Source organism: Hirundo rustica, chromosome 9, assembly GCF_015227805.2.
Source record: "Hirundo rustica isolate bHirRus1 chromosome 9, bHirRus1.pri.v3, whole genome shotgun sequence".
In the NCBI taxonomy this organism is placed as follows: domain Eukaryota; kingdom Metazoa; phylum Chordata; class Aves; order Passeriformes; family Hirundinidae; genus Hirundo; species Hirundo rustica.
The window spans coordinates 14,694,048-14,707,923 of record NC_053458.1 but is presented as its reverse complement, the minus strand read 5'-3'; the positions used below and the strand labels follow the sequence as shown (position 1 = coordinate 14,707,923).

At 37.4% G+C, this 13,876-nt stretch overlaps 1 protein-coding gene across 1 annotated transcript in view; it reads left to right on the top strand.

Annotated features, from left to right (window-relative positions):
* COL24A1 (collagen type XXIV alpha 1 chain) overlaps positions 1-13,876 on the top strand; it is a 125,307-nt gene that overhangs the window by 33,424 nt on the left and 78,007 nt on the right. The window contains exons 9-14 of the mRNA XM_040073273.1: positions 69-122; positions 1,305-1,349; positions 3,545-3,598; positions 4,350-4,394; positions 9,368-9,421; positions 11,897-11,941. Of these exons, the coding sequence (XP_039929207.1) occupies positions 69-122; positions 1,305-1,349; positions 3,545-3,598; positions 4,350-4,394; positions 9,368-9,421; positions 11,897-11,941 (297 nt within the window). The remainder of the gene's footprint in view (positions 1-68; positions 123-1,304; positions 1,350-3,544; positions 3,599-4,349; positions 4,395-9,367; positions 9,422-11,896; positions 11,942-13,876) is intronic.

Here is a 13,876-nt window from a genome sequence, read left to right as displayed (position 1 = left end):
TGATAAAAGCCATGACATTAAACATGTTTGTTGTTTATTTTCCTTCTTACTCTTCCTTTTCCGCTTAGGGAATTCCAGGAATGGCTGGCAGTATTGGGGCAGTTGGTTACCCTGGCAGGCAGGTGCAGTAACTATACAAATGTCTTTGCATTTTATTTTTTGTTTTTCTCATTTATTCTTTTCAGAAGTACTGTATCTAACTCTTCTGAAACTACTGATTGTAAAAATATATTTGTTTGCATCCTGTCATTTTTCTTCGTAACGAACCTCTTTTTCTGGTAGTGGCCTGGAGGGAATGTCGAACCTCATGACTTTTAAAGTTTGGTGTGTTAGATACAGTAATGCTGTTCCTTTCAGGAACATATAACTTGGCATTACCAAAGTACTGAATGTCTGAATATTTTACACTGCCTTCAAAAACCTCACGTGATTCTGTGTGGTTTATCTTCTTTGTATTTCAAGTCCAGAAGCATTAAAAAACTGTTCCTCCTGATTTTTCACCAATGTGTTTATTTCACTGCTGAAACTATTTCTTCAGTCCTTTAGGGAAGGAGAACTTTAAAGTTTGGTGTTTATTCCCACCAGAACATTTTAGAAGAACCAGTAAAGCCAGAAAGCAGCTTTCTTTAAACACAAGTACTTATATAAATATTGATTTAGGTATAAAGTAACAGATACCTCCGTGCAGTAATACAAATAAGATACAAAGTAGAAATACTTTAGCATTTTCCTCATGTAAAGGTATATGAGCCAAATCGACAGCAATTGACGGTGATTTTGTGTCTGCTTAAAGGGTGAATTTTACTAATACTTTAGTGTTTTGTTGGATTAAGCTTGTAATGGCTATATATTTTAAAGTTCCATTACAATATTTTATAGAGTAATGGATGGTAACATTTTTTGTGTTGAATCACGTAAAACATTTAGAGCATTTGGACCACATATGCAATTTTGACATTAGCTCGAACGTAACTGAAATGTGTCCAAATATAAAAGCTCATTAAAACTCCTATGAAATTATGTCACTGTAATGCCTGATCTGTGTGTCTGGAAAAAACTTTTCTCTCAGAAGAAATAATTTTAATGTAATGGAAGTTTCAGTCATGAGCTGTGTTTCAGCCCCGCATTAATGGGAGACCCTTCTGAACATGGTCCCAGGAGACTACTTGATGACACCTTCTTCAGTCTTAAAAATTTCAACAATGTGTTGCCAGTTTACAATTAACAAGTGCTGTTGCAGTTCTTTTACATAGAGCGTATCTGATTGTTTAGAATTAATTACTGCTCCTGTCTTTTTCTAACAGGGCCTAGCTGGACCAGAAGGTAACCCAGGTCCTAAAGGAGTAAGAGTAAGTAAGCATCTTAAGCATTTTGATATGCATGTCTATTTTTACTCATACAGTAGGTGAGAAAGGGGATGAGAAATTTAATTCACCTGTGCCAGTTGTATGCCTGCAGAACCACTCTGCCTTTAGAGAACCTACAAATGAGTAAACAGAGTTTCTTTCAAAGTATGTGCAGGAGTTTATTTTTTTCTCCTGGTGAGCGGTGTAGAATAGTTTTCCATTGTTGCCCATCCTCCCACTTGCATGCAGGAGAGAGAAGAAAGCAATGTTTGTGAGGGCTGAGGGGATGTTTCAGGCCTGAAGCTTTATTTCAGTAATGGAGGTTGCCAAGAAGGTAGACATACCTGACATTGACAATCTGCAACAGCTACAGAAGTAGATAAAGGAAAACAATCTTGTCTCATAAAACCACAAAAGGGATCTTGAGATTTTAGAATGATTCAGTCATAGTTACACATATCCCAGGCACTAAAGGTTCTTAATGCTCTGCGTGTTCAAGGTTTGATTTTGGTTATTCTTGGAAGCAAAATAGATTGGTTTTTATTCCTGGATGGTTTGGGGGCTTTGTGTGTGTGTGTTTTATGGTGCTCTTTCTCTGGTTCTTGGTGGTTTGGGTTTTTTTGAGGGCTGTGAGTTTATTGGTTTTTGTTTGGATTTGATTTTTTGGGGTGGGTGCTGTGTAATTTTGTTTTCTTTAAACAGACACATGAGCATGCCTACACATGCTGATGCATGGACAAGTATTTCTTCAGACTGACTCTCACCATCAAGGAGTAGGCACAGGTTTCCAGAAACTTTTAGGTTGCTGGTTGCATCTAGGATTTGAAGGAGGCTTTTGTTGGGTGTTTTCAGCTCATGTACAGGTTGCTCAGCAATGCATTGTGTTCTCAAGTATCTATTAATATAATCTTATTGCATTGCAAGAGTTGCTTCTGTCTTTGTTTTTTCAGTGTACTTACTAGAAGCCTTTACCTGCAGCAGCTTCTTAAACATATCTGGGGGTTTTGGAATGTTTTGGGTTTTTTTTTAATGTCAGTTTTGATTACAGTGATGGGAAAAATGAGTTTGGCAGGGTCAAGTGCCAACAGATATTGCACCCTCAAGGATTGTTTCTTTTATGTTTCTTCAGTTTATTTTTGTTCAGATTCTCATCTGCATTTTAACTTGTTCTCCCTTCAATGAACAAGACATAATTGATCCCAGTCACTTTCCTAAAAGTTACTGCTTCTCTGTTTACACAAAGCTGAAAATGGCCAATGTGTGAGTAATTTTAGGGAAAAACACCTTCAGACTAAATCTTGTGTATGAATTCTAGAAGTAATTTTCAGTAAAAATGATAATACAGCCCTCTTGATGCATACTCCTGTGCCATGGAGGTAAATAGTAATATGATATGAAGTATCTTTAGAGCTTTAGGTTTAAAATATTTCTGTAATCAAACTGTGCTCTGCTTCTCAGCTGTTTTAAGTAACTGTAGAAAGTAGATGTGCTTTTTTTTTTCTTACTCTTGTTGGGTCTGGATGACAATGTAGGCACTATCATCCGTAATTAAATAAACCAGATCAACCCCTAAGAAATTAAATCATTACAACTGGAGATATATGAATGCAAAGAATTCTATTTTAGTAACTAATTTAATATTTTTATTCCAATCTCAGTCTGAATCTGGTAGTGTAGAATCCATTTCTCCATACAACAGAGGAATAGTGGAAGGGAAATGTGTTGTGACTGAACTATAAGAACAACATTCTGCTTATATTAAGATGAATGCTTTTCTTGTATAGCAAGATAAATGCTTTTCTTGTATAGCAATAATACTCTTACATATAGCAATGATCACGCAGTGTTATTAAAGATGAGGACTTCTTTTCTGATGGAGTTCATTAATAAGGTTAACTTAAGAAAACTGTTGCTGATGTCATCTATTCTAATAAATAATACATCTGATGCAGCCTTGTCTTGTTAGAAGTACTTCTAATACTAACTTAGTACTTCTTCATTAACTGATGCTGTACCCTTATAACAGGAAATTGTTTTTTCTGTTGGCTAGAGAGTAAATCCTAGTCACATTTAAATTTCTAGAGCTTCACTGGTAGTTTCAAATGAGGTTGAATTTAATCTCTGTGTCATGAACCCATTGTTGGCCAATACTGAGTGACAAGCAGCCTTGAAATCAAGCACCATTCTTACATTTTTAGGGTTTCATTGGACCTCCAGGTGTGGCAGGACAACCAGGACCTGAAGGAGAAAGGGTAGGCATAATGGAACATTAATGAAGTGTTGATGTTTGTTTGGTAATGCAATGTCTGTTGCAATGGGGGGAAATGTACAAGGTTTAACAATTCATTTAAATAGTTTTTGGCCAAAAGCAAAACTGATGTGAAGAAAATAGGATGAATAGGTCATACCCAATTAGCCTGATCAATGAAATGTCCTGATGCTAAGTAAAATGGGGAACAGCTGTAAATTATTATTATTATACTTTAATCTAGAGCTGTAAGGATTAGGGTTTTGGCGGGGGGGGGGGTGGTTTGTTTGGTTTTTTGTTTGGTTGGTTTTGTTTGTTTTTTTTTTTAATTTCTTCAGCAAAGCATAAATTAATATTTTTCATTCAAACAATTTATTTTTGTCAGTGATTTATATTTGTCTCCTAATGGATGATCTTTGCAGTAGAACCAGCCGTGGAAGTGTTAATCTCTATCACTCTGTGCTTGAGCTTTTTCTTGTTGCTCTTGAGCAAAAAGACTGTCTGGACATGTACTGTGATGGAAGCAGGACAAGGCCCTTTTTCACAGTTGTTCTGATATTGCCACAGTAAAGACAAGCAAAGTTTGTGATTCTGCTGTAGGATGTTCTCTCTATGATACTTTGCTCAATTTTTTTTTTTTTTTTTAAATGGTGCTTCTCACACTGTGTTTTTCTAATCAAATGTAGGTTTAATTACTGGCATTTAAGTATTGAAGAAAAGAAAATCTACTTAATGATGGGTTGTTTCTTTTTCAGGGTATCCCAGGCCTCCGTGGAAAAAGAGGTCCTAAAGGGAGACAGGTAAAGCTTCTAATGCTTGTTACAATTCCTGCTGCCAATGTAAATCCACCTGGAATTAACTCTTTAATAGAATAGCTTTAATCACCTGAAAAAAAGTTAGTTTTATTTTTGTCCATAAATAACTTTCTATTGCTTTCAATTAGTACTTTTCAGAACTGCAGATTCTGTGCAGGTTATAAGTACTAGATGCTTTGAAGTGTGGAAGCCTTATCACTGTGAGCCTTCTGGCAGGTTACTGGTAGCAGCTATGAGGAGGGTCAGAAGGTCACAGAAACACACATATGTATTCTGTAAAATTGGTGTTAGCACAAGGGGCAGATATGATGCAAGCTTCTTAAGTCTGGTGTTGGTTTGGATGAAAATCAGCTTCTTCTAATGTCTGATATTTCTGGACTGTAGTAAATTAAAGCTGTCCTCTACTTAACATATATTTCTACAGCTGAGAATAAACACAAATCTGCCAAGTATACATTATCAAGGTTTGCATATTTCCTGTGGTGTTTCTTCAATGCCAAATGCTTTGTTTTCTGTTGCAACCATATTATTGCATATCTTTGAAGCTATCCAGGAGTTTCCTGTTTTAACTTTCTTGTGGTTTGAGATTGGAAAACACCATAGGGTTCTCCAGCTGTGCAGTCAGTGGTGCTCAGAAGCTAAGATGATTTTCATCCACCATGTTGAACAAATTTGTCCAGCAGTAGTATGATTATCATTATTTGGCCCTTGATGTATGCTATGAAAGCTGTAGAGGATTCTGTTTAATTATGCTTTGTTTTCTGTGTGATCTAACACCAGCCAAAAAAGACACTAGCCTGCAAGAATTGTTTTGATATAAAGAAAGGCAAGTAAAATTACAAAAAGTCTATAGACTGCTCTTTCTGAAGCTACCATGAGACCATATTGTAGTTTACATATAATTTGGATGAAATGCTACTCTTCGCATCTGAGTGTTGAGCAGTAAGGGCTCTGTGCCATCAATCCCTTGCAGAAGTTGGCAGTGTCTTGTGCTGGTGAGTCACATGCAGCATTTAAACAGGAGGAGAACCTGCATGGGAGTCAAAGCTCGTGTCCAGTGTGAAATAGGAAGTGGAGGTGACAGCAAAGTACACTGAAACACATTTTGCCTTCTGCAGTTTCTGGGGCAGGTTTCACTGAGGCTTCTGCCTGCCAGTGTAATGCTTCAGGTAGTATTTGTCCCTATCCATAGTAGTCAGTTGGTGCTCTGTGTCCTGTGGCAAGCAGTTATTTTCCATTTACAGTAAGAGCAGAGCTTCTATCAGTGCCAGCCTATGTTCTGTAAGGACTTTTATTTGTATAAATCTCTTCAGAGAGGATTCACATAGGTGACAGAGCACCAGAAGCATCTCTGCAGAATGTCTGTGATGTACCTTCATTCATTTCTTTGTAACTAATTTCCTCAGTCCCAAGGTTCATTCCAGTTCCTTTCTACAATCTGAAAAATACTTATTTGACTAAAGGCTACTAATGTGGAGGCCAGCCAGGAGAGCAATCACATGGGAACCTGGCTTGAAGTACTTTGCTGGATCACAAGCTTAGAGAAGACGTGTTATTTTAACCCCCAAAACAATGATAACTGTAATGACAAGTTTTTTGGCATAGTGCCCTGGAGTTAACAATGCTTTGGGTCGGTGCGTTGTCACTAAAAGAATTTTGGCATGGGAATTCTACAGTGCCTGAAGTCAGGGTCCTCACCTTTTGTTCTAGGGTGCAGCTTATTTTTTTTTGACAAAACTGTCCCTAATAATACTTAAGAAAATAAAAAACCTGTCTGACTGGCAGAGATCTTTCTCAAAAAAATCAGATCCCAAGTATAATCTCCTTTTTGGAAAGTAATTTTATAGTATAGAAGAAGTGGATCATACAAGGGATTGTAAACATTTATAATTGACAAATGCTGCTACTTAGTAGGTTTATTGAACAGTTGTTCATATTTGTAACATTTCTGGCATATTTGAAATGGAACAAAATATTGAATTGCCTGAATCTATAGAGGGAGGATTTGTTTGAATTTTGTATTCGTTTTGCATACAATATAATTTAAAGAAAATATTTAATGGGAGAGGTATATGTGCTCAATTTCTTTCTGTTGTATCATCATAATATGAAATTTGGCTAGTTCTGCAGTATTTTTAGTGCATTTTCTGTCCTGTTAGAATGATGCATTTTGCTTTTATTTGGGGAAAGATTTTTACATAGTTTTATTCTATCCGTGATTAGTTAAAACCAGTTGTCAGGATTTGTTGTCAGACCTTGTAAATTTTACCAAGAATTTAGTAATCAAGTCCATTGTAACTGTAAAAACTGTTCAGTTCTGTTTTATATTAAAGTTATGAATAATCATCCTTTGTATGCTTAATAATAATTGATTTAATAAAACGGTTGCTGCACAGTAGTATTATTATATTGCTTCCAATTTTATACTTTTGTGACTGTTCATTTTGCTTTCATTTTTCTACTTACTAAGATTTTTCAGTATCAGTTCAAGGACACATGCTGTTGAGAATGTGATTATAAAGACTGTGGGCGATCTGTCACTTCTGTAACTTTTGCCATGCTGGCATAGTGCTGTATCATTTGTGATTCTGTGATTGGTAAAACTGTCCGGTTGCATCCTTCATTTCCCCTTTGAGGCCTCATTTGTGAGTTTCAAAAAAATATACATGTGTGTTATGACATTTCTGCCTCTTCCCACATCTACCAATGGTAAGCAGTACGAAAGCAGCTCTTTGGAAAAGGGTCATAAATTAATCTTTGTCTTCAACCTCTTAGTTGGTAGCTTTTAACAACAGAGTCGCTCTTAAATATCCATTTTGCATATGTAAAATTTTACACTACATTTCCAGAGCTGGGGAAAAAACCATACCAATGGTGTACAACCTTGAGAATCAATTAAATCTGCATTATTGACCATTACCTAAGAACCTCTACTTTTTAAGTGATAAGGTGACAAAAATATGACGACCTGCATTGTCAGATTTTACAGTTATTGCTATAGATTCTTATTTGGAAGTTCTGTGATCACGTGCTGAACAAAAAAAAAAAATCATTGTTGTGAGAGGAATTCCTGTGTTTAGGTTTTCTGAATTAACAGGAGAAAGCAGAAAAAAAATCTCCACCTAAAACTAACCCAAAAATGCTACAGAAGGCTGCCTCGTATTATTTCACATTATCATGCATGATGATGAGAATTAATAGCTATTGAATTGTTTCAAAATATTTTGGCAGCGTGCATGCATGTATATGCATATGCATGAAATGTTGCCTTCATTTTTATAAAAGTTTGGCTTGTTACTAAAGCCAAATATGTCTTAAGCAGTACTTAAACTACTTTGATTTATGATATGATTTTTTCATCTCCTTGAAACAGTTTTATATTATCTTCCTGACTACTGTTGGAATACTATTGTTGGATGATGTATGTCCCCCATTCCATTAAGGAAAGACACTGCTGTAGCAAGTCCTGAGCTGGACAGCTGTGTGGATGCCCTCCAAACAAAGCAGCTTAAAAGGCCAAATGAATTGTACCTTTGACCTGCAGCAGGTTTGAACACGGTTTTACAGAGGTGAAAGGTTAATGCCTCAAAGTACAGTTCCTGATACACATAGAGGGGTAAAAAGATATTGAAACACTGAAAAGACAAAGACCATTTCACATAAAATTTATTTTAAGGATGGAATTTGCTGCTTTTTCACATGGAGATGGATTAGTAATGCTTGGGGTGTTTTGTGAGGTCAGTGCATCTCTTCATTATCTCAGTACTCTAATAATACTGACATTTTTCCATTCCAAGAAAAGTCTCTTTGGTTTGAGTGCCATAGCTTGGATTTTTCCAGGTAGAATCCCTTTTTAGCTTAGCATTTTGCAAATTTTCTGGTAAAGTCTTATATAGACCTCACACTGTGGTTAAAAATGATTTTAACTTCTCAGTAGATCTGCATTACCTCCCTTCTCCTAATTTCATACAGTGAATACATAGCAATCATGAAAATACTTTATGATACTTCTTCAAACTAATAGCATGAGTTTCTAGTTAGCTACATGTGGGTCTTCCACTAAAACAGTGAGATCTGCCTAGCAATACTAAACTGATAAAAATTAGTTTAAAAACCCCTCATACCACCCTCCCACCCCCACCACCCCTGAAAAACCCAAACAAAAAATCAAATCACTTCTCCCCAACAACTTATGTGCTTCTGCAGTGGGAAACATCTGTAAGAAGTGAAGCAATTTTCAAAACCCTAACAGGAAGGAAGGAAAATTAGAGCCAGTAAAGTGGTGGAATTCCATTCCATTTTCTTTCTGAAGTAAGAAATGGAAATTCTGTTTCAAGCTTCGATGCTTGACTTGGCAAATCTGATTTCTTTCCTGTTCTGATAATCTACTCTCTGAAGTCAAAACTCTCATAATATAAATGAGGCTTTACTACGTCTCGAGTTATTGTTTCAGTGTCTAGATCCAGACTAAGGCAAGTGTTCACATTGGTTAGAAAGATGAAAATTTTGATTTCTAATGAATATGAGATCTCATTCTGAGATGCCAGCCATTAATATTTGGGGATGAGTTAAAGAAAGAAGGACAGATGTTTTAATGAATGTTGAAGCTAACAGGAAAAAAATTGAGTTAAAAATAACAAGTAGGAGAACAGGCTCCAAGAAAACAATTCAAATAATACTTATTTACTATCACTCTTAAAGTAATTCAGTTGCTTGCTTTTTCCATATGTTTCCATTGTGGTATCATTTTGGGTTTATGACTTTAGGGGATGAACAAATATCACTATTTTGTTCAATTGAACTGTGTAGCTAAAACTTTCTGCTTTTCCCTGTTCCTCCATCATGTTCCCTGAATCTATTTTTGATGTCTTAATTCCCCAAACCTATAGAGATTCAGTGTTCAGACCACCTTTCATGTCTCGAATAATGAAGAACGGGTATTTTCTATTCTGCTTTAGGGTTTTCCAGGTGACTTTGGAAACAGAGGCCCCCCTGGTCCAGATGGAAGTCCTGTAAGTATTGAATTGTGTGTTGATTAACATGGTAAAATTTGTAAAACTCAATATGAACTCCCCTCCAAAATTAAAGAAGACTTTTGCCTCAAAAGAAATGTCTTGAAGTCCACAGGAAAATTTTGGACTGTTAACTTTCCCATGGAAATTGCTAGGAAGCTACTATAATAAATATAAAAAAGAGGAAGAAAATATTCAGAAAGCTGCTGAGAGAGCACATTTTGCACTGCTGCATGTGCTGACTACCTTGAGAATCAGATCTCTTGCTGTCCTCATTGCTTTACCCATGGATATTCTGTCTTCAAAGTTCTTGCATTAGATATGACTTTGTCTTGTTTATTTAAACCATTATTCTAAGATCACCTTAACAAAATAGGATTTTGCCTGCATGTAAAAGCCCAGCTTTTGTGTGCTTGTGCATTTGATAGTTGATTTCATCCTTTGAACTGCTACTAAACACAATTATGCTAGCATGTCATTTAGTGCATTGTAATCAGTGTGATAACAGCTCTGTCCTTGGCAGCGTGTGCCCTGGCAGTGTGGTGTTCAGCCTGTGGCACAGTCACGTCACTTCACAGGCTGCCCTCAAAGGAGCTTTGCTGTCTTGCTTTATTTGTAGGGAAACTCTGGCTGCAGACTCCAAACTCAGGTTTCCTTTGGTGTCAGAAACCAGTGAAAGGCTTTGGGCAAGAGAAGAGAACAGCACTAAGTGCTGGGTAAAAGAGCAGCTGATTTAAATCATCTTGTATTGTTGTATGCTCCTTTGGAAACTGCTATGAGTTTGTGTCTAAAGATTTTTCTGATATGGAACAGAGTAATCAACTAGACAGAGTTGCTCTGTTTTTTGAAAGTCTGCCTTGACACCCATCTTAGGGACTTGTTTTAGAAAGCTTATATGAATTTTGCTTGTGGGTTATCAAAGTTTGGTGTCAACATTTTGGAACACAGGAAAAAAGTTCTTATGCATTTCTGGTCCCTAAGGCAAAGCTTCCCCTGTTGGAATGTCGGGTGATATCATGTATGGTTTTCATCTTGAAAACCCACTGAAGGGTTGAGTGTCACCAACTGTTTTGCAAATGATATTAAAAGGTGAATTCTTCCTCCCCCTCCTCGTATTCCCGAGTGTCCCTCCATTCCTGATAAAGCAGATATTGTCTTTCCACCAGATCTGCAGAACAGTACTTTAATAGAAACAAGCTCAGAAAGCCTGGATCTGAAATTACAGACTTGCACGTTACAAAGAAGCCTGTTTTACTGCAAGCATTTGCAAACAAGTTCCATCTAATCTGCCAAGACAGCTGCTGATCTTACTCCTTCTTTGACAGGCAGCAACCCCTCTCCTCTTTTCCCCCAAAGCTCACCCTGCGGGGCTTGTTCAGGCAAGGGGCCAGTGCTGCAGCTGCAGGGGTCTGCAATGCTAAAAGCGTATTTACAGAGCATCTCTGTGAGCTGGCACTGGAGACCAGGGGCTGCCTGGGAGGCCTGTGGCAGCAGCAGCTTGAAGGCAAGACATTTCTTCCCATGTGCTGGCTTGACACTAAATGACATTTGTCTCCATGCCTAATTTCTTCTGCTTAACTGACTAATGCCATCCTTCATTCCCACAGCACCCTTTCAGTTCTCCGAGGATGTCAGTCTGCCTTGGAGGGTGTTGCTGGAGCATTCAGCTTCCTCTGTGGATAGTTTAGGGCAGGTTGGAAAAAACTGTGTAGGCACCCGAGGAGAGCAGGAAGGTGTCCTGTGTGCCATGTCCAGCAGCCATGCCCAGTTTGACACTTTCAGAAGGGCTTAGATTTGCTTGTGTAAAACTTCCCCTTCCCTGTGGGTGCCAACAGGCTGCAGTGGACCCTGTGTGTGTTATCCACTGAGTAGCAGGTCCCAGGTGTTGGGACAGCTTGCATGAAACATGGTGACTGGAGAGCTACGATACCTGTTCCACATTGGGCAAAGAGACTTAGCAACTGTTTTTGCCAGTGTTTTAGCCTCCTCTGAGTTAAAGAGTGCCAGAGGCAGTAGTGGAGTATGACTGAATTTTAAAGTTCTAGATGAAGTATAAATACCATAGTTTGTATCAAGAAATAATTTTTCATTAAGAGAGTGTAGCCTTTAATTTGTGGAGGTCTTTCTATGAACTGAGATGGTGTTCTTATTTATTTTTCAAGGGAATCTTAATGAATTTGGTTTTAACCCTCAAAAATTTTTTTTTCTTCCTTCTGCTTTAAGTATCATGGTAAAAAAAAGTCTCATATTCCTACATTAACAGCAGAAATGTTCCCACGATGCAAATATCTACTGATCTAATTCCACAATCCAGGGATTTTACTAAACATATTTCTCTATATAGCGATAAGCTGTCACTCTTTGGAAACTGTAAAAATCAAAACTGACTTGCTTTGTAGATCACTTTTATCTTCTCACTGGGATTTCTTTTTAAATGGTAAAATTCAGATAATCTAAGATTAACTTTCTTTAAAGGGAATTGTTGGTGGTGTTGGTCCTCCTGGATTTCCAGGACTAAGAGTGAGTATACTTTTATTACTTACTTTGCTATGGCTGCATTAGAGCATTTGTCTTGTGTGTTTGTGAAATAGCAAAAACAATTATGAAAATTCAAGGATTTAACCAGCTTTTGTTTTAGATAGCCATGATTTTAAATAATATCACTCTACAAGGCTGCTATCACATTGGCAGCATGGAGGATTTCTACATTTGGTGTGGATTCATATTTGCTGGTTTCTGATCCAGTGTGTTTGTTTTTTTTGTCTGAAATGACCAAGTTTGCTGGTTCCTAGCACTAAAGCCAGTGTGAGGGGTGCAATGGCCTCAAACATTTTAATGACAACATTCCTCATTGGTTCCTGAATATGGCTACCAAATTCAAAGCAGAAAGAATTTATAAGAAAAATTACTTTATCAAGTTTACAAGTTCGTATTAGTTTTTTAAATATATATGGAATAAGGCTGTGATGCTCATTGTGGAGTTGCACACAGTAATTGTAGCTATCAATTGTGCCAGAGATGATCTGTGAGTCCTACAGAAGGTGGGAAAGACTTTCATTCTGAGTAGTCTCATTCCCTTGGTTTTTTAATTCATGTATTTACTCGTAGAGGACCTGTGATTCTTGATGTTGTCTCAGACATGTCTGGCTACACAGCCACATTCTTAATAAGAGAGAAAAAGCAAGTGTTTACACTTGAATTACGAAAGCCATGATTGTCTCCAGTGTTTGCTTTGTGGGTTTTTGTTTTTGTTTTTTGATATCTGCAGATCTGAAACATTCTTGTTAAGTTTGTACTTTACACTGATGGTCAGCTTACTTTTCCTTTGAAACACAACAGTTGAGTTCAATTGTTACTTTCTAATTATATGCTCATAACCAGATGAATTCCTGTAAGTCATCCCTTGCTGCCTGATTAAGATTGTTATGGCATTGCCATAGTAAAAACAAAATCTTGGTCAAGAAACCTCTGTAGCTTCCAGCCTTCATCATGCAAACATGATTTTCTTTGTTCCTGTCAGTTGACTTAGGCCAATTGACGCACTCATGGGACTGGACCTTGCACTCTTGAGAATTTGCTTAGAATTGTGGTTTGCTTTTCACTCTTACATGACTGTCTTAGGAATTTAATATCAAAGACTTTGATAATTGTACAAATGTACCTGAAGTTTTTAGAAAGGCCTACTATATGTCTCTTCCAGAAAGATACTGTTACTGATTATTTTGACTAAAACTTAGCAGTTTAGCCATACCTAGAGTCCATGAGCATAAATGTTTGCAGGATCAAAGCCGCATGTACCTTCTTGCTGGGTTGCATTCACTTACAGAGATGTTGAGTGTCAATAGATTTTTGTGAAATAGAAAAATAATTTTCGATAACCAGTCCAAAGCTTTTACCACTTGTACGTAGATGGAATATAACCATAATGAGACCTATTTCTTGGGGAAAAAAAATCCAGATAAGTTGGTGGCATGTTTAGATATTGAACAGCACAAAATTAACAATTGCTTAGAGTGTGAGCTCCGTTTCAGTGGCCTTCTCTTGTTTATATGTGAGGCTCCTTCACGTGGTTCCAGTATATGGATTAGTCTGGTTTCCTCTTTCACAGTCAGATAATTGGAAGAGCTGTGCTTTGTTCCAGCGCTTCTTTACAAGGGACTATTGCACTCTTTAATCTGTAGCAGAATTTCCCCAAGACCCTGGGGGAGTTTCAGGTAACCCCAGCATCCCCAGGTGCAGCCTGTGTGGTGCAGCCCTGTTCCTTGGCCACACCTGCTCTCCAAATGGCCTCAGCTTTCTCTTGGGCAGGCAGATGCTAATGGTCATCCAAAACTGAGTAAAGAGCTACAGTCCTCAATGTTTGCTTTAAAATACTTTGTCAGTCATCATGCATTATACTACTACAAGATGCAATATAGATCATGAGATTAAATATCTATTTCTGGCAGAAACCAA